At 39.7% G+C, this 21,402-nt stretch overlaps 1 protein-coding gene across 3 annotated transcripts in view; it reads left to right on the plus strand.

Moving 5' to 3' along the window:
* The first annotated feature begins 7,133 nt into the window (after positions 1 to 7,133).
* The window catches only part of Rpf2 (ribosome production factor 2 homolog), a 34,989-nt gene continuing 20,720 nt past the window's right edge, over positions 7,134 to 21,402 (plus strand). Inside the window, exons 1-5 of one of the 3 annotated variants that reach the window (XM_004873993.3) lie at positions 7,134 to 7,265; positions 9,632 to 9,764; positions 11,745 to 11,782; positions 14,893 to 14,932; positions 19,371 to 19,452. In XM_004873993.3, the coding sequence (XP_004874050.1) occupies positions 7,213 to 7,265; positions 9,632 to 9,764; positions 11,745 to 11,782; positions 14,893 to 14,932; positions 19,371 to 19,452 (346 nt within the window). In that variant the 5' untranslated portion in view covers positions 7,134 to 7,212. Of the gene's footprint in view, positions 7,266 to 7,310; positions 7,608 to 9,631; positions 9,765 to 11,744; positions 11,783 to 14,892; positions 14,933 to 19,370; positions 19,453 to 21,402 lie in introns of those variants that run through there. The other 2 variants (XM_004873994.3, XM_021251547.2) reach the window with 2 other exon arrangements.

Genomic DNA, 21,402 nt, shown 5'->3' on the forward strand with positions numbered 1-21,402 from the left:
CCCTGTCTGAAAAAAAGGGGGGTAGGGGCAAGGATGTAGCTCAGTGGTAGAGCATTCCAGGGTTTGCTCTCACTATCACAAAACCATAAACTTTACATGACTTTAGATTCCCTTATCTGATGAGTACTGTAATTGAACATTTTGCTAAGGTGTGTTTTTCCATTTCTGTTATTTCCTGTTACCATCATAAAGCCCAAATGTATTGTCTTACAGTTTTGTGGGTCATAAATCTGACACAGTCTCAACTAGGTGAAAATCTAAGTGTTGGCAGCACAGTGTTCTTTTCTGGAAGCTAGCAGTTGGGGTAGGGATAGATGAATCCTTTTGTTTGCTCATTCAGTTGTTGGCAAAATTCTAATTCTTTGGAGCTGATGAATCAAGGACCCATTTTCCTTGCTATTTGTCAGAGGACCATTTCTGGCTTCTAGAAGCTGTCCACATTCCTTGGCTTATGGCCCCTTCTCTTCAAAGCTGCCAATGGTGGTTATGTCTCTTTCCCATTTTCAGTCTCCTGTTACATTTCTCTCACCTTTCTACCTTTCATTTCCCCTTCACCCTTTTTTTTTTTTTTTTTTTTTTGTGCTACTGGGGTTTGAACCCAGAACCTTCTACTGAGCTACTGAGCTTTTACTCAGCTAAACCCTGTCTGTTTTAGGACAGGGCTTCACTAAGGTGCCCAGGCTGGTCTCATACTTGTGACCCTCCTCCCTCAGCCTCTGAGTAGCTGAGATTATATGTATGCGCCACGGACTTTGGCTTCCTTCTCCACTTTTAAAGGTCCATTTGCTTGCACTGGACCTATCTGGGTAATTTCCCTATTTATGATGTTACTCTTGCCATGGAATGTCATGTATAGGCATGATGATCTTTAGGGGCCATGTTTTAGTCTATTACGAGAAGTTTTTATTTAGGAACAAACATTTTTTTGGTACCGGGAATCAAACTCAAGACCTTGCGCTTATGAGGCAGGTGGCGGCACCACTGAGCCAAATCCCCAGAAACATTTTGAGGTGCTTAAAGATAAAGGTATATTCCTAATATTCCAGCTTTAATTTCACTCCTTCCCCACTTGAGAAAAATTATTAGAATTCAGCTATAATAATCACTGGTAAAAACCTAGGTCTGCTCTACTAAAAAAAAAAATTTTTTTTTTTTAAACTGGGGATTAAACCTAGGGCCTTCTCACTTAGCTACATTGTAAGCCCTTTTTTCATTTTTTTGTTTTTGTTTGAGATAGGGTCTCCGATGTAGTTCAGGCTGGCCTTGAACTTAGTATGTACCTAGGCTGGCTTCAAACTCTTGGTGATCCTCCTGCCTCAGCCTCCCAAGTGCTGGGATTGCAGGCGTGTGCCACCACATCCAGTTCATTTTTTTTTTTGGTACCAGGGACTGAACTCGGGACCTTGTGCTTTCGAGGCAGGCAATGGCACCACTGAGCTAAATCCCCGGCCCCCAGCTCATTTTCTGAGATAGGGTCTTGCCAAGTCAATAAATTACCCAGCCTGGGCTCCAACTTTCAATCCTCCTGGCTCAGCCTCTACAGATTAAAACTCAGGCCTTGTGCATGCTAAGCACATGTTCTACCACTGAGCTACAATCCCAGCTGCTATTTTTAAAGTAAATTATTAATAAACGTTGATATTTCACTATAGGTTGAGCTGCATGAAACTGCCAGTATTTGTTTCTGACTACAGAAAACAGCAATTTCATGCATTTATCCTCACACTAATAAAACACATCTCACACTGATGGGGATATAACTGTATGAATAGACTGTTAAGTGCCTGAGCCAATATGTTTCCTCTTTCTTTGTACAGAATTCTAGAGTTTATTGAGGTTACCAATGTCCCAGCTTCTCTTGTAGATAAAGGTGGCTGTCTTAGTATGTTCTGGCCATGAACATGGAATTAGAAGTGTTGAGTGATGCTTCAACTCTAAGGCATAGGGAAATGGGTAGGCTCATTTTATTATTTTACTTTTTATACTGGGAGTTGAACTTAGGGCCTTTGGACTAAGCTACATCCTCAGCCCTTTTTTATTTTGAGAGAGGGTCTCAGTCAATAAATGGCCCAGGCTGGGTTTGAATTTTCCATCCTGAAGACAACCAATTGCTAAACCACTTTCACTTTATGATGTCTGAACTCAGGTTAATTCCTGCATTTAACCCCACCTCAGAAAAAGTAACCAATCCAGAACTAGTCTCAGATTCCCCGTCCTTCCAGAGTCCTGCCATATTTTCTTGTTTGTACATCCTGTTATATTTGGATGAAAATGGGCCATTTTGATGATATGTGGTGGCAATCAAGAAAATCATATTTCCCCAAAAGCAGCATAAAGGAGAAAATAATAAAGATGAAGAGTAGAAATTAGAGAATAGAAAAGCAATAGAGAAAATCAATGAAAACAAAAATTGGTACTTAGATCAATAAAATTGACAAACCTTTATTTAGACCGATCAAGAGAAAAGCCAAGTTACTAAATCAAGAATGAAAAGAATTTTTTAGGGGTTTAACTCAGTGGTAAAGCACTTGTCCAGCATGGCTGAGGCCCTAGGTTCAATCCCCTAAAACAGAAAACAAAAAGAATGAAAGGGACTCCGCTATTGACCTTACAGAAATAAAAAGAGTTGTAAAGGATAACTATGAACAATTATATGCTAATAAATAAGGTAACCTAGATGAAGTGGAAACATTTTAGAATGACACAAAGTGACTGGTTTCCCAGGGCTGCCATGATAAATTTCCACTCGTTTGTTGGTTTACAGATTATTTCTGAGTTTGTGTGGTACTGGGGACTGAATCCAGGCCCTGTGGCTGCTATGTAAGTGCTGTCATTGAGCTACATCCCAGCCTCAAGATCCTGAATTATATCTACAAAGACTTTTTCTTTCAAATAAGGTAGTATTAATAGGTTTGGAAGATTTAGATGTGATATCTTTTTTTTTGAGAAGGGGTTTACTAGGTTGCCTAGGACAGTTGCCCAAGCTTGGGTTCAAGTGATCCTCTGCTCCAGCCTCCTGAGTTGCTGGTGAGGCAAGGAGTTAACAGAACTTTAAAACTGGTTAAGTCACATGCTTGAGGCCAAAGTCAAAAATTGCAGAGACAGAACTGAACCCAGGCAGTCTGACCCTTGGGACTCTGGGTATGTGACTAAGGCAGAGAGCTAACAGGACAGTGAAGTAGCCACTTAATAGGAAATGAGTAGGCTCCTCATTTTGGGGTTTTAAGAGGGACAAAGAAAGCAAACAGTTAATCTCTGCTGTCTGTGTCCGTGTTTCTTTCCCATAGTAAACTTATTTCAGCCTTGACACTGGCCCATGTATGATTTCCATCTCACATGCAGGTAAGAAATCATGACAGCTGGTGACCCTGGTACCACAGACTTGTGTCACTGTGCCTCTCCTCCAACTACAACTTTGTTTTGGAGATAGGGTTTCACTATGTTGCCCAGGTTGGCCTCAAATGCACGATCCTTCTGGCTCAGACTCTTGAGTAGATGGAGGTGCCACCACTCCAGGCTCGAGTAATTTTTTTTAAGAGTAATTTTCTTATTACCATGGATAAGGCCCTGTCTGACCAATCCTAAAATAATGATCAACCAGACCACCATCTGACCAAGACTACTTGACTATACATACTTCAGTCTCCTTGTTTTTACTGGTTTCTGCCTTTCCAGTATAGCTATGTTGATCCTGCCCTTCACCATTACTTTTTGTTTGATTTCTTTGGGCCAAGTAGCCAGATCTGATTTGTTGGGACCACCAGTCTTAGCCTCTGGCCTAGGAGTCTAACAAGGACATCAGTCAAAGACAAGAACAGAAAACTACATACAATCCTCCCTTATGAATATAGAGGCAAAACATGTTGGTGCACACCTATAATCCTAGTACTCTGGGAGAGTGAGGCAGGATTACAAATGAGAGCCCTGCTTGTGCACCTTAGTGAGTCAGTGAGACTGTGTTTCAAAAATAAAAGACAGAAGGGCTACAGATGTAACTTGGAGCTGAGGTCCTGGATTCAATCGCTAGTATTATAAAAAAATCAAACCAAACATATATATAAAATAGGCATATGTAGGCTTCATCCCAGGAATGCAAGGTTGGCTGACATATGAAAATCAATCTATGTAATACCACACATTCATAGGATTAAGAGACTAGATGATCATTTCAACAGATGCAAAAAAAAAAAGACAAAATCCATATGTAATTAAAAAAAAAACACTCAAGCTACAAACAGAAAAGTTGCACAACCTCAATCTGAGGTCAACAGAGCTTCCTCAGAAGCCAAAAGGCATCATGAAAATTCCATAGCCTACTAATGAGGAAAGACTGGATGTTTTTCTCCGCAGATCAGGAACAGAAGAGTATCTGCTCTCAGCACTTTTCTTTCCCAGTACTGGTGATTGAACTCAGGGTCCTGAGGATGCTAGGCAAGTATATACCACTGAGCAACATCACCACTCCTTCGTTATTTTATTTTTTAATTAATAAATTTTATTTTATCCCGTTCCCCCCCAAGCCCCCTCCCCTCACTATGTACAAGAGCTGTTTTCATTTTTTCCTTCTATTTTCACTTTTTTCTTGTCCCTTCCTTCCTTTCTCTCTTGCTCTTGTTCCCCGTCCCATTTGAATACTTTCTTCCCATTTCCCAACATCCATCATACATCTAAGTCCTTATTTCCACATTGTTTCTCACACTAGAGAAACAATGCGGTATTTAAATGTGTGTCTGCTTTATTTCACTTAAAGAGTATAATCACAAGGTCCATTCATTTAGCTATAAATGTCTAAAGCTCATCCTTTTTTATGGCAGAGCAGTACTCCATTGTATAAAAAAACCACATCTTTATCCACTTGTCAGTTGGTGGGCATTTGGGCTGTGGTATGATGCTTTTAATTCTTTTGGGAAGATACCAAGAAGAGGAATAGCTGGGTCAAATGGAACCTCTAGTTATAGTTTCTTGAGAAATCTTCACACTGATTTCCACAGTGGTTGCACCAGTCTTGTTATTTTAAGTCTCATTAAGCTCCCAGGCTGGTGTCAAACCTGTGATCCTCCTTTCTCAGCCTCTCAAGTGGCCAGGATTATAGGCTTGTGCCACCATACCTGGCTTTGCACTCACTGCTTATATTTAACATTGTACAAGGAAATTAGGGGAAGATAGTGAAAGGCACCAAAATTGTAAAGGAAAATGTAATCTGTATTTGCAGATGATCTCTCTATAAAAAACTACAAAGAATCTTGCTGGGTGTGATGGCACACACTTGTAATCCCAGTATTCAGGAGGCTGAGGCAGGAGGATCAGGAGTTTGAGACCAGCGTGGGCTATACAGTGAGAACCTGTCTCAAAATAAAAAATTAAAGAAAAAAATTTGAGGGAATCAAAAGAAATACTAAAAGACTCAGTAAGTGAACTCAGCAAGGTTGCAAGATATAAAATCACTACATAAACCTTAAGTATATTTCTATGTATTGGCAATGAGCAAACCAAAAGTGAAAATACAAAAACACTTCAATTTACAATGCCACCAAATTAAATAAAATAGGACATGTACAGTGGCATACGCCTATAATCCCAGCTACTTGGGAGGCTGAGGCAAGAGGACTAAAAATTGGAGGTCAGTCTGGGAATTCAGTGGTTATTTTTAAAAAAGGCTGGGGGAAATAATAAATAAAATGAAGCTGGGCACGGTGGCACCCAGCTGTAATCCCAGCACTTGGGAGGCTGAGGCGGGAGGATCACCAGGAGTTAAAGGCCAGCCTGAGCTACATAGTTCAAGGCCAGCTTGAACTGTGTAGGAAGACCTTATCTCAAAAAACAAAAAGCCGGGGATTTATCTCAGTGGTGCTGCACCTGCCTTGCAAGCTCAAGGTCCTGAGTTCAATACCCAGTACCGGGGGCGGGGGAATTATAAAGGCTGTAGCTGCATCTCAGTGTTATAGGATCAGCCTGGCATGGGCAAAGGCCTACGTTTGATCCTCAGTACTTTACCCCGCTCCCTGAAAATAAATCCAAACAAAACAAAAAACAAAACAAAAACTCAGTAAAAAATTTAACATCACTGAACGAAATAGAAGTCCTAAATAAATAGAAAGATCTCCCAAGTTCAAGGCTGGAAAATTGAATATTAAGATGGCAGTATCCCCCACATTGACCTATGGATTCAATCCCTAGCAAAACCCCAGCTGCCTCTGTTGCAGAAGTTAATTTTATAATCTATATAAGAGTTTAAACTTGAAAAAGAACAAGGTTGAAGGAGTCACACTTCCTTGTTTAAAATTTAACACAATCCTGCTGGGTAGTGCACACCTGTAATCCCAGCAGAGGGGAGGCTGAGGCAGAAGGACCACCAGTTCAAGGCCATCCTGGGCTATAGAGTGAGTTCAAAGTCAGCCTGAACTACATAACGAGACCCTGTCTCCAAAAAAATAAAACCCCCCACAATGAAGTACTGATCCATGATGCAACATGGAGCAACAACACAATCTTAAACACAAACTAGTTCAAAGAAGTCAGATAGAAAGCCACAAATTGTATGAGTCTATTTACAATATAAATGTTTAGTATGGGCAAATCTATGGACTATTAAGTAGATTAATGGTTGCCAAGACTTGGTGGAAGTTAAAAACGCGGAATGACGTTCGTGGGTGGGTGGGATTCTTTTTTTGAGAAAAAATGGTGTGAAATTACATAGTGGTGATGGTTTCACCTTTTTGCGAATACAGTGTACCAAAACCCATGGAACTGTGGTATCAGAATTATATGGCAATTAAAAATTAGAAAAATAATCACGACGAGCAGTATTATTTCCAGTATCTTTTATGTGTTAGAGAACTGTGGTAATAATAAACTGCCTCATTTGATTTCACCGTTCAATGACGCCCATTGTACACGAGTATTTTTAGTAACTACACGAGCACCTGCCGTACTTTCAACCATTCTGGCATTCCGGAGGATTCTCCGAAGAACACCTGGTCCCTGAATACGGGACTCCAGATACACTCACAAACCTGTACATCAGTCGCGGAAGGCGAAGCTAAACTGGTTACATCGCCACCTAATTTCCGGCAAAGAGCCAAGGCAAAAACCCGTAATCCGGGAAAAAGCGCGATGCGCCGAGCGACACAGCCGTCCCCGGAAGTTGCGTCGCGCAGTTTCCGGTTCCGGTTGCCTCCCGCGCACGCACTATCTCGCGCATTCGCGCAGTGCATGTGTATTGGCTGGACTGAGGTGGTAGCAATGGACATCTTGGACCGAGTTATGTAAGTGCGCTGGGTTCCCTTGAGGAGAGGGTCTCTTGTGACAAGAGTGATATTGTCACTGCCCCACTGCCTTCCTGGCTTCCTCTTTCCTTCTTGACGCTCTTTGACGTGGCGGGGTGAGGGCCATTTGATTCACAAATTTTAGCTTGTTCAGCCTGCAGAGTTAGGGAGCCGGGAAGCTCGCAATGCAACGGTCTGGGAGAGGGGTCAGAAACGTTGGCCCGTCTTTATCCTAGCCATTAACAAACGTCTGGAGTCGGGCGTGGTGGCGCACGTCCAGCACTCGGGAGGCTGAAGCAGGAGGGTCGCTGCGAGTTCAAGGGACTGTATCAAAAACTCCAAGTATGTCTGGAGAAAAAGTAGACGATAGATAATAGGAAACGGGGCCGTAGATCTTTTGGATATGAAAAGGTGACCAAGAGATGGAGGGAAAGAGGGAAGGAGAGGGGAAGGGGACATAAATGAATTAAGATGTGTTGTGTACGTGTACCAACTCAACACAATGAATGTAATCATTATGTACTGGAAATAAGTGCTATTAAAAAAGAGGAAGCCCAGGGGCTGGGATGTGGCTCCGTGGTAGAGCTCTGACCTAGCTTTTATGAGGCCCTTGGTCCGATCGTGTGCGTGTATAAAGATACTAAAAACCTCTGGCTTCTGAAGTGAGGGGGAGGTGGTAGAGGGAAGGCTTCGGAATCAGAGATCTTGGTGGAAGTCTGGGAGGGTCCATTCAAAGCCTTGTGACTAGGGACCATTAAACCTTCCTAAATCTCAGTTCACTCTAAAATAGCCGTGTTGCATAGAGATGTGTTTCGTGAATGTAGTAAAAGCCTTTGCCTCAGCAGGTAGAAAATGTTCGCTAGGTTTTTGTTTTCCATCCAACTTCGTGCATTTCTCAGAATTATCCCTGAGTGATATTTGTTTTAAATTCGTTCAGAAAGTATGTATTGGAGCTTCTAAGTATTCCTACTGCTTGCTTTGGCTTTTCTTGTGATTTAAAAAAAGTTTGATTTTTTTTTTTTAACTTAATGTATCCATAGCAGTGCAAGAAGGAAGGTCATAGTTTTTTAAGAGAAGATTATTTCAGGGCCGAGGATTTAGCTCAGTGGTTTCGCCGCCTGCTGCGCAAGCGCAAGGACCCGAGTTCGATCCTCAGTACCCCCCCCCCCCCCGCCCCCCAAAGATTGTTTCAGGAGATGGCAGAGGTGTTTGAAAAGCAAGACCGTCATGTAGAGGAAGCAAAGGAAAAAATCCTTTTTCTGAAAAGAAATGTATAAAAATATGGACTGTCACATCATAAAGTCAGAATAATGAACTGATTTTCTCTTCATATTTTATAGAGTACAGTAATTGACCTTAAGATAAGTTTTAAAATCTAGCTTATTTTGAAAATTGGCTAATTATACTAGCTGTGTGACATTGGGCAAATTCTTTATCTCCTCTTAGTTGCTTCATTTGTAAACAAAGATAATAATTGTAATCATAGGGTTGTGGTGGAGATAAAGCCTCAATATATAGAGTTGGTCTGTAATAGTGTCAACAGTTTTCCCCTTTAAGAGCAGTAATGTAGACTTTCTTAGCGAGGATGTCACCGTGGGACAGTAGTTTCTTGACAGTCACTATAATCTTGACCGTGGAAGAAAGATGAAATAGTAATCAGCCTCCTTATCTTTAGTAAATGCCCACAGGTTGATATGCAGTTTTTTGTGTTAGGGTGTAGGGTTAAGTTTATCTACTTTGAAGAAAAAATAATGGAGTGAAAAATAACATAATTCCTTTGAGTCCTTTATTTTTTAGTTGAAAAACATTGAGAAAACAGTAGTAATAAAAGAATATTGGGAGGATTAAAATGAAAACCTTTTTTTCTTTTTGGTACCGGGACTCGAACTAGGGCCCTTGCGCTTGCGCAGCAGGTGGTGAAACCACTGAGCTAAATCCCCTGCCCAAATGAAAGCTTTTTTAAAAAAAATCAAAAGCTAATAAAACACCAGTAATAGACTATCTTTTACTGATATCTCTTTTTTTGTGGCACCGGGGATCGAACTTGGGTCTTTGTGCTTGCGAGGCAGGCAGTGAAACCACTGAGCTAAATCCCTGGCCCTTAATGCTGTCTCTTTAAAATGTGAGATTTTGTTTAATGGTGGAATCCTAATTGATAAATAAGTGAAACATTTATTGATTTTTTTTTTTTTGTACTGGGGGTGGAACTCAGGACCTTGCACTTGCGAGGCAGGTGCAGTGCCACTGATCAAAATACCCATCCCTATTGATTGGTTTTTTTAAGAGAATTTGTTCACTGTTCAAGTCTCGATTTTACAATATGAGGAAAATGTTTAAATTGTTATGAATTGTGCTTTTCTGAACAGAAAGCCGAAAACAAAAAGGGCCAAGAGATTCCTTGAGAAGAGAGAACCGAAACTTAGTGAAAATAATAAAAATGCTATGCTGATCAAAGGGGGAAATGCAAATGCAACAGTGACACAAGTACTGAAAGACGTGGTATGTACATATACTTACTGTTTCAATGGTGTTGGAATCATTTTAGAAATTTTCAGCATACCAAGTTGAGCTGCTGGGGAAACATACAGGTAAATTTGCCTTGTCTTAACATTTGCTAGCTTTAGAGAAGAGCTGAAATCAGAGGTTATTTGCTTTGCCAGGGCACTGATGACCAGTTGCAGATTTCAGAAAATAGTAGTCTTTGCAATCAGCCTGGCAAAGAACATCGGAGTCTGGTGCCGTTAAAGGAGTAAGAGCCTATTAGCGCATAGATCGTAAGAGCAGAGGACTTCAGGTATTAATGAGAATTACAGTGCCTCGGTTTCTGGCTTAAGTGCTTGACGGGCAGTAATGCCAGAGGTAGTGCAGGTTTGAAGAGAGAGGTGATAATTTCAGTTTGGGACATCTGATTTAGGGAAGATGAATCTTTTTTCTACCTCCATGGCGTGGCATCTAGCCCAGTGTCTGGACACAGGTACTCAGTGTTTAATCAGCATGGGTAGATATCTCATAGGTAGTTTTGAGTATTTAGGCCTTAAGTATAGCTAATAGATTTTATTGAGTTAAATCAAGTAAATAATTGAATATGTTACTTTTTTGTTTTGGTTTGGTTTGCCTTTTTTTTTTTAGATAGTCTCACTGGATAGTCTGGCTGGCCTCGAACTCATGGCACTCCCTGTCTTAGCCTCCCAAGTGCTGGGATGGGATTACAGCACTTGGTATGCTACCCTGGCCAGCTTTAATTGAATATCTTTTAAAACTTGACAGCCAGGGATTTAGCTCAGTGGCTCCGGCGCCTGCCTGGAAAGCGCAAGATCCTAAGTTTGATCCCCGGTACAAAAAACAAAAAAAAACTTGACTAAACCCCTTATGCTATCATGACTAAACATGATGGTCATTTCAGATATCTTAATGCCTAATATATGTTCATCCTTTTTTGAAATGGTTGTCTAAATGTCATTGAGTTGACAGGGCAATGCCCCTTTCCTTCCCAGATCCTTTCAATACAGTGACCCTACACTTTTAAGTAAATTCTAAGAATAGCATGGTGTTTCATATTATTACAGTGGTTAATTCTAAATGATGTTCCTGAATTGTCAAAAAAAAGAAGTTGTGGGGCCGGGGATTTAGCTCAATGGTTCCGTCGCCTGCCTCGCAAGCGCAAGGACCCAAGTTCGATCCCCGGTACAAAAAAAAAAAAAAAAAGAAGTTGTGTTCATTATCTTGAGACAGGGAATGTTTGATTGAGAGTCACCATCAAAAGTTTCAGTACCTAAAAAAGGTGGATGTCACTGGTCAGTTTCCTTTATTTACTAGCTCTGTTAGTTGACAAGATCATTTCACCTTGATTCCTTATTGATCTGTTTCTCCAACACAAGACAGTGCCTTAGGTCTTTGCTATTCCCTCTTAGGGCAGTAGTGGCCATGTAGGCAATAGATTATTCATGGGTAAGTGGAAAGAAGTAGATTTTAAAAAGCTAGAAGATAACAGGAAAATTTTTTTTAAGGGCTGTGTTTAAACTCTGGATAGTATTCTCATTGTCATCAATATGACTATTCTGAGTTGTTATCTTTAGTTAATTCTGTCAGCTCAGATAAGATTTGTTTGTTTTGTTTTGTTTTGATTTTTACCCTTCTTTCTACTCCCATTTTGCATGAAGAGAATGAACTGGGTAGAGTTATTTTTGTTTTGTTTTGGTTTTTTGGGTAGAGTTTTTAAAATGAAAAATGAAAGGAATCATTTAAGTTGGAGAGATTATTGAAAGGGCATGAAAACCTTGAATTAGTAAAGTCTAGTCTAAGTTAAATATTAAGTGGAAGTTACACGTTATTGTAAGTGATCAAAAAGGAGTCAAGCAGAAGACATCAGAACAGGATTCAGGGACCAGAGCAGTCTTGTAGAGTGAATGTTACAATGCTTTATTTTTATCAGTGCTTTTCAGAATGTTTTGTTTGAATGCTATAAATTATATTTTACAGTATGCACTGAAAAAACCATATGGAGTTCTGTATAAAAAGTAAGTCATAATTTTTTAAAACTTTATTTTAAGTTATTGTATTCTGCTATAAAAGTTAAAACCACTCTGGAAGATTTAGAAAAAAATTAGTTATTATAATGTATATATTTTGAAACAATTATAGATTTATGGGTAATTGCAAGAATAATACAGTTCCTATGTATCCTTCACCCAGCTTCTCCTAGTGTTGTTTTGTTTGTTTGGTTTGGTTTTTGGAGACAAGGTCTCACTATGTATGTAGCCCAGGCTGGCCTCAGACTTACTTGGTTGGCACCAGTTTTTTCACTAATTTTTTTTTCTCTTCCAGGATCGCACATTGCATTTATTTCCTTCCCCTCCCCTCCCTTCCCCTTCCTTCCCCCTTCCTTCTTTCCCTTCTCCCTTCCTCTCCCCCTCCCCTTTCTTCCTTCTCCTTTTCTTCTTTGAAGCACTAGGAATTAAACCCAGTGCCTTCCCACTAACCTACAGCCTCAGTCCTTTATTATTTTGAGACAGAATCTCACAAAGTCACTGACTTGCCAGTTGGGCTTGAATTTGTAATCCTTCTATCTCTGCCTCTCAGAGTGCTAGGATTATAGGCCTGGACCAGCATATCTAGCTCCACATTGTGTTTAGTTATCATGTCTCCCTAACTCTAATTTGTGATAGTTTCTCAGTCTTTCTTTGTCTTCCATAGATTTGACACATTTGATGAAAACTGTAGTCAGTTATTTTGTACATTATCCATCTATTTGGGTTTGTCTTACGTTTTCTCATGAATAGATTGAAGTTACGTATTTTTAAGAATGTCACAAAAATGATATGCTTTTCTCAGTAAATAAAATACTAGAGGATACATATGATGATTACTGTGTTTTATACTGGTAGTGTTATGTTGGTCAAAGTGGTGTCTGCTGCTTAGTGTGGTAGTACATTCCTATAATCCCAGCCTTTAGGAGGCTGAGGTAGGATTGCTGTAAGTTCAAGACCAGCTTGACCTGCATAGAGAGACCCTGTCTCAAAAAACAAACAGAAGTACCCTCCCCAAAACAAAGTGGTGTCTGCTTGGTTTCTAGACTATCAAGTTGGTATTTTTCCCTTTGTAGTTAGTAAATACTTAGAGGAAGTACTTTGAGACTATGCAAAGACTGCAGATATAGTCATCTCTCATTATCTGTTGGTGATTGGGTCTGTGACTCCTTGGATATCAAAATCTGGATGCTCAGATCCCTTATATACAGAACGGTGTGGTATTTGCTGCTAACCTATGTGGATCCTCCCATATACTTTATTTTATTTTGATTATTTTTTGACGAACAGAGTCTCACTATGTACCCCAGGATGGCCTCAAACTTAAAGTCCTCTTGCTTCCACCTCCCACTTGCTGGTATTAAAATTAAAGACATGTACCATGATGGCCAGCAGCTCCCATATACTTTAAATCTAGGTTGCTTTTACAACCTAACACGGTCTAAATGCTGTATGTGTGGTTGTTAAGCTGTGTTGTTCAGGAAATTTTTTTTTTTTTGGTACTGGGGATCAAACTTGGGTCCTTGCGCTTGCAGGGCAGGGAGTGGAACCACTGAGCTGAACCACTGAGCTAAATCAGAAAATAATTCAGGAAATATTGACAAGCAGCAAATTGTACATGTTCAGTACAAATGCAATTTTCCTGCCAAATATTTTCCATCTGCAGTTGGTTGAACCCATGAATGCTGAATCTACAGCTAAGAGACCCAACTGTATTGTTTTTTTCTGAAACTTTTGCTCATTAATTTTAGCATCCATGCACTGTGTGTTTGTGTGTGTGTGTGTGTGTGTGTGTGTGTGTACAATAGTGATTACTGTGGTGCTCTAATGGCGGTTTTCTGTTTCCCTTATTTCTTCTATGTAGATTAGTTGGAATTCTGAAGGAAAGTCTATTCCTTCTGTATTTTTTTGTATTTTTACAGTATTTTCTGTATTTTTAAAATCGTTGGACTCAGTATTTCCCATGGGATATATCCAATGCTATCATTATTTTCTGCTGAAATTTTTCTGCTTCATCACAGTACAGTCCATTCTCACATAGCAGACAGAGCGATCCTTTATAAGAAAATTAGATCTGCTCATATCACTGTCTTGTCTAAACTCTCCTGTGTTCCCCATTATTCTTCTAATAGTAATCTGCATTCCTTTCTTTGACCAGTAAAGCCCTGCGTAATCTGAGACTTGTCTGCATCTTGAACATATCCCACTATTACCCTTTTGTTCACTCATCTCCAATGACATTTGCTTCTTTCTGTTTCTTGAAGAGTTTTTCATGTCTATCTCAGAGTCTTTGTTCATTCTGTTCTCTCTGAGAATAATCTTAACCTCAGAACTTCGCAGTGGCTAACCCATTAGTCAGGTCTCAGATCATAGTCATTTTCTTTGGTACCGGCGATTGAACTTGGGACCTTGCGCTTGCAAGGCAGGCAGTGGAACCGCTGAGCTGAATCCCCAGCCCTCAGTCATTTTTTACTCTTCACACTAACACAATGCCTTATTTTGTTTTTGTCACTACTATTGCTTTTTTTTTTGAAACAGGACAGGCTGATCTTGAACTCACTATGTAGTCTAAGGCAGCCTTGAACCTGTGGCAGTCTTCCTGCCTCAGCTTCCTGAGTACTGGGATTACACGTGTGTACAACCATGCCCAGCTGACTACTATTGCTTATTGAATTTATTAGTTTTTCAATAGAATATAAGCTCCATGAGCTGATGTGGTGGCGCACATAGAAATCCCAGCACTTGGGAGGCTGAGGCAGAAGGATTGGGAATTAAAGACCAGCCTGACCTATATAGTGAGTTCAAGTCTGGCTGGCCTGGGCTACAGAAAGACCATGTCAAAAGAAAAATCTTCATAAAAGCAAGCATATTAACATTATTTGACATAGCATTATAGTGTCCTTTGCTTCTAGAACCATGCCTATCATAAAGTAGATATTAAAGAAGTATCTGAATGATTATCTTTCCAGCCACCACACCTGGCTTTTCCAGTTTTTTTTTAATCATCCAAGTATATAATTATCTTAAACTTATGCAAGTATTATTTGGATTTACTTAGCAAGATTATTAACCTTGGAGTCATCTTTTGTTAATATTCTTAGGAAAAATATTACAAGACCATTTGAGGATCAGACATCACTGGTAAGTATAACAGTCTTCTTGGGGCCGGGGATGTAGCTCAGCAGCACAGCGCCTGCCTGGCAAGTGTGAGGTCCTGAGTTCAATCCCTGTAACCACCGCCCCTGCCCCTGCCAAAGAATCTTCTTAAGAGCACGTATAATTTTTCATGTTTCATGAATTTCTGATGTTTTTCTAAAAAAACTAGACATCCCATGTGAGAGAATTTTGATTAAAAAATAGAAGAAAAACAAGACCTTTGTTCCTTTAAAAATATAACTATAGATCTTATTTTTTAGGAGGCCAAGGACAGGGTCTTGCCAGGTTGTCTAAACTAGCTTTGAATGTCTGACTTCATCCTCTTGCCTCAGCTTCCCAAGATCTTTAACTATTGCCAATAAATGTTATTATTCATTGCTTCTACGTATATTGCTTTTAGAAATTGAATTGTATTTAAGTGCATAATTAATGAATTATCAAAGAAAGCTTCTTAGAGATCTTTATTTCCTTTTTTCCTTTGTGGTATTGATTTTCTCTAGCAGCATGTTTTGATTTGTAGCCTTTTATTTTCAATGTATTACAGGCCTTTGCTTTGTGATTAACAACACTTTAGTTCTCTGTATGTGTTACTGGAGACTGAACCAGGGCTTTTGCACTGAGCTACATTCACAGCCCTTGTTTATTTTTCATTCTGAGATGTAGTCTCAGGCTGGGCTTGAATTTGAAATACTTCTACTTCAGCCTCCCAGATTGCTGGGATTATAGGATCTATCTGTTATTATGAAGAAGTTAAAGTTTTAGCCAGGCCTGTAATCCTGGCACTCCAGAGACTGAGGCACACAGCAAGACCCTGTCTCCAAAGAAGAATTTTTGAAAATTGACTTCGCCCTTCACATATTTTTAGAACAAAGAATACTACCTGAATTATTGCTAACAGTTGTCATTTGCTTTGCTGGAGTTAGTCAGATTCCTTTTTGAGTGTATTGTCAACCAACACTAAATGAAAAGGGGTAATGAATGAAATCAGAAGATAAAACTTTGAGGTAAATGGTGAATGATGAATGAATATTGAGAATGTGATTATATCAATTTCTTGAAGAAAAAAATTGTTTTTGTTTGACATTGTTTTTTGCTTTGAGAGGGTCCCTAATTCAAGCTGGCCTCCAACTGGAGATCTTCCTGCCTCAGTCTCCACAGTGCCAGGATTACTATAGTGCCATGTCCAGCTTTCTTAAGAAACTTAACAGTATTAAGAAAATAAGTGTTTTGGGCCGGGGATGTAGCTCAGTGGTTTCGCTGCCTGCTGTGCAATCGCAAGGACCAGAGTTTGATCCCCGGTACCAGACAAAAAAAAAAAAGAAAATAAGTGTTTTAAAGTATTTAAATTTATCCTGGTGTGGTGGCACATGCCTGTAATCTCATCATTTTATTAGGCTGAAGCAGGAGCTTTGAGCCCAGCCTGAGCAACCAAGCTAGACTCTGTCTCAAAATATAAAGATTTTTTAAAAAGGGTGGGAGGGGGCATTAGAGATGTAGCCCAGTGCCAAGGCCATGGGTTCAGTCCCCACCACCATAAAACAACAACAAAAACTACAACTTAACAAAAATAAGGATGTGATTAAGTTCTCTTTATAGGGACTCATTTTTTCTTCTGATTTGTGAGTTTAAAAGAAATAATGTTTGAATAGAATATCAATAATTCAAAGATTAAAATTAAATTCTGGGGTCGGGGATTTAGCTCAGTGGCACTGTACCTGCCTGGCAAGTGCAAGGTCCTGAGTTTGATCCCTAGTACTGCAAAAAAAAAAAAAAAAATACAATTCCTGATGTAGAAGCTAACTGCAGTGAAAAATTAAAAGTTAAAAAAATTAAAAATATATTGGCTGCCTGGGGATTTAGCTCAGTGCAAGGTCCTGAGTTCGATCCCCGGTATTGAAAAAAATACATATTGGCAAAATAAATTTTATCCAGTCTCTTTAAAATGTTTATTCTCTTTTTTAAATATGTAACTTCCATTTCATTTCAGTGTCATGTTTTTTCAGTCATTTGGTGAAGAGGTCATGGAAGTAAAAATACAGGATTATCCCACAGTTCTGTTTCTTATGGGTCTTTGTGTTTTCAAGATAAGGTCTCACTGTGTGGCCCAGGCTGGCCTTGAACCCATGGTCCTCCAGCCTCAGCAGAAGTTGCCAAAAATACATTGTCTGTGGACAAAATCCCTGTTTGTGTAAGGCTCATGAAATAAGAATTTTGGCATTTTAAAGAATTATTTAAAAAAATAAAAAGCATTGCAGGCGGTTGTAGAGGTGGTAGAGGTGTGTTTAGCGTGGGTATGGCCCTGGGTCTAATCCCGAGTACCAAAAACCAAGCATAAACACCCATGTAAAAAGCCTAACATATTTAACTAAGTGGACTTTGTAAAGATAATGACTGCCCTTGCTCTAGAATTTTAGCAAATAAAAAGCAGACTTTGTAGAGAAGAGTGACAGTTGTATAACACTCAAGTGAAGGTATTTTGGGGAGTTAATCATGAAACGAGACTGTTGAAAACATACGTGCAAGCATGCACACATACACATGCACATTTTAAGAAAGCATTCCCGCTAGGCATGGTGGTGCACGCCTGTAATCCCCAGCCCTTGGGAGGCTGAGGCAAGAGGATCGCTGTGAGTTTGAGGCCAGCCTGGGCTACATAGTGAGTTCAAGGCTAGCCTGAACTATATAACAAAACCCTGTCTGGAAAAAAACAAAAAAAGGGAAAGCATTCTTGTTGATTTAAGACAGTATTTTTATTTTTTGTTCTTTTTTAGACAGCATTTTTGAACATCTCCTTGTACCAGACTATATAGGAAATGCTCACAAGTTATATGACTCTTGCAGGTTTTCTCTGATAATAAAATTCTCAGAAGTGTTAACTCGTCCAATGCCATAGTAAATGGCAGAGCCTAAATTCTTGAACTTTCTGACTTTATTTTCTTCACACTGGGAGCTGATAGGCAGGTGGGTGGTTTTTTGCCCCGTTTGCTTCTGTTTAGGTACTGGGTTGAATGATAACCACTCAGGGGCCCATACTTAAGTCTTTTTACCAGCGAAGAAAAGGTTGAGGATTATGGCTGTTTTATCTGTCTATTTAATTTTTTGGTCATTAATTTGAGAGGTTTTCAGCTGATTTTTTTTTTTTTTTTTTTTTTTTGGAGATAGGATTTCACTGTGTTGCCCAGGCTGGCCTTGCACTTGCAGTGATCCTCTCCTGAGTGCTGGTATTACAGGTGTGCACCACTCTGCCCAGATCAACAGAACACTTTGAATCTAATTTTTGTGCTAAGATTGGTGAATTCAGTAATTTGAATCAAAGTATGTGGGACACAGTGAATATACGCATAGTGTAAAAGGAATGCCTCAGGATTAAATGTTGTGCCTATATTTCCAGTCCTCAAACCTGTAATGGAAGCCAGTGCATGGTGTGTGTATGTGTCCCCTTGTATCCATGCGTGTGTGCGTGTGTGTGACTGGGATTGAACCCAAGGTCTTTGCATTGAGCTACATCCCAGCCCCTTTCTTACTTTTTATTTTATTTTATTTTTTATTTTTTAGTACCGGGCATTGAACTCAGGTCCTTGCGCTTGCGCAGCCGGCGGTGAAACCACTGAGCTAAATCCCTGGCCCTTTATTTTATTTTATTTATTTATTTTTGCCCCTTTCTTACTTTTTGAGATAGGGTCTCTCTAAGTTGGTAAGTTGCCCAGAGTTCTGGGATTACAGACATGTTCCACCACACTCAGGTAAAAGCCAATATTCTGAGAGCCAAAGAAGAGTGATCTTACATTGGGATTCATATGTGCCTCAGCCAGCCCTGCCAAGTGTCCAGCATGGAAAGTACAGTAGTCACCGCTGGAGTGGCATGGAGATTGAGGGTCAAAATCCTGTAGTTGCAAGTTTGCAATGATAAGTAGTGATATGCATTTAAATTCATGAATTCAGTTACAAATATCCAAAACACTGTATTGATAAATTCATGTGGATCCCCTAGATAGTAGGGCCATTGATGGTAATAGCTATGTTCTGTGAATAAGGGAATTTTTTTTCTGGTACTTGGGATCAAACTCAGGACTTTGTGCTTACCAGGCAGGCGGGGGCCATTGAGCTAAATCCCTGGTCCTGAGTAAGGGAATTTATTCAGCAAATGAGACACTTGATATGCTATTCTAAAACACTATATAGCAAAATAAATTTGTTTGCTTATTAACCTAATGGTTTTCATGTATTTTTAATCTTAAAGTATAATATTTGCTTCTAGATAACCCAAATTAGAAAATTTGAAGTAAAAAGCTAAAAGTATTTTTTTCTCTATTCATATCTAGTTCATTGTCTTCATTAAATTCCTTTGGGGGAAAAAACTGATATTTTAAAAGAGGTAACATTCTTAACATTCTTTTGGTGTTATTGTTGCTTGGTTTTATAGGAGTTCTTTTCAAAGAAGTCAGATTGTTCTTTATTCATGTTTGGATCCCATAATAAGAAGCGCCCCAATAACCTAGTAATAGGTAAGTATCATTTCCATTTATGTTTTTATTTATAGTTATTTCTGTGATTCAGATAAACTAGTAGTGCTCAGGATTCAGAAGTAACCAGTAAGCTCTAAAGTAGGTTTTTTCTTTTTCTTTGTGACACTGAAAGAAATGATTTTTCTGGGCTGGAGTCTAGCTCAGTGGCAGAGCACTAGCTTAGCAAGTGTGAAGTCCTGGGTAAAGTCCCAACATGGGGAGAAAAAATTGCCTGCTAGTCTCCAGGTAAAGAACAGAGCATATTAATATTGTCCTACCAATAGATGGAAGTAACACGAGTAGGAAAGAATATGGAAGAGTTCCGCAGTTATTCATGTGTATTAGGATACCATTGCTTCTGACTGTCAAAGCAAGCTCTGGTTAAAACAAAGTGTGGCCCTGAGATTCAGCATCCCTGTCTCTCTGGTTGTAGATGCAACATGGTTACTTTGTACTTAAATTGAATGCCCATAGATCATTGATCTACTAGAATTGGAGGGAACATTGCCTCAGGTTGTATTTTTCTAAAATGAAATATGATTAGAGTTAGGGGGAAAAGCATATTTATTCATATAAATTAACTCATAATATCTCTTGCTTAAGTACTTTTTTTTTTTTGTACTGGGGATTGAACTTGGGACCTTGGCACTTGTGAGGCAGGCAGCCGAACCACTGAGCTAAATCCCCGGCCCTTGCATAAGTACATTTTTAAAAGAACCCTTGCTTGTGTGTTTGAGTTTTGATCTGGCATGCTCACTGGCTTAGGCAAACTCTTTACCTTGTTTGGGCCTGGGTTCCCTCCCTCCCCTCCCCTACCCCCCTTCGTCCTCTGACTGTTTTGCTATATAGCCCAGACTAGTCCTGAACTCTTCTTGTTTTTGTTTTTGAGACAGGGTCTCACTATGAGTTTGAGTTGGCCTAAAACTCAGTATGTAGCTCAGGCTGGCCTCAAACTCGCAGTGATCCTCCTGCCTCAGCCTCCCAAGTGCTGGTATTATAGGCATGTGCCATCAAGCCTAGTTTTCCTGTGTATGTGTATGTGTGCTCACTGAGGTTTGAACCCAGGGCCTTGCACATGCTAAGTGGACTTCATACTGCTGAGCTACTCTTTGAGTTCCCATTTATTTTGTAAAATGAAGGAGGTAGGCTAAATGCTCTCTAAGGTTCATCTGTGGCTAACATCCTAACAGTCCAGTTTAGGTAGAGTCGAAAGTTTAAGAAAGAGGGAGCATGAGCCAGGTGTGGTGATGTGTGCTAAGGCAGGAGTGTCACAGCCTGAACAACACAGGGACTAAAGTGAGACCCTGTCTTAAACTAAAACTATAAAAAAAGACAAGGTGTAGCTCAGTGCTAAGGTCCTGCATCCAGACCCTAGTATTGGGGGTGGGAGGTGGAGCATGATTGAAGGGGGTATAGGGAAAAAGAAAAGAGGCATAGGGCATTTTGAACATGTAGATAAATAGGTATACATCAGCCCTTTATTGGGGAAAGACGTGCTTAAGATTGAAGAGGACATCAGAAAATGGAAAGATACACTAGTATAATTAAAATGGCCATACTGTACCTCCAAAACTGTTATACAGATGTACATAATCCCCAAAAAAATACCTATGGCATTCCTCACAGAACTAGAGAAAACTATCCTAAGATTCAGATAAAACTGGAAGAGACCTAGAATAGCAAAAGCAATTTTGGGCAGCAAGGGCAAGTCAGGAGGAATCACAACCCCAGACTTCCAAGTTATGGTACAAAGCTACAGTGATTAGATGATATTAGCAAAACAAACAACAACAACAACAAAAAACCTAGTGGGTCATTGGATTAGAATATAGGATGCAGAAATGACTCCAGGCACACTGAGCTACCTTGCCTTTGGAGGAAAGACAGCCCCTTGAACAAATGATGCTGGGAAAACTGGTTATCCATATGCTGAAGATTGAACCTAGACTC

This window comes from Heterocephalus glaber, unplaced genomic scaffold (assembly GCF_053883595.1).
Source record: "Heterocephalus glaber isolate CG9 unplaced genomic scaffold, H.glaber_assembly_v1.0 deba00000942, whole genome shotgun sequence".
Taxonomy (NCBI): Eukaryota; Metazoa; Chordata; class Mammalia; order Rodentia; family Bathyergidae; genus Heterocephalus; species Heterocephalus glaber.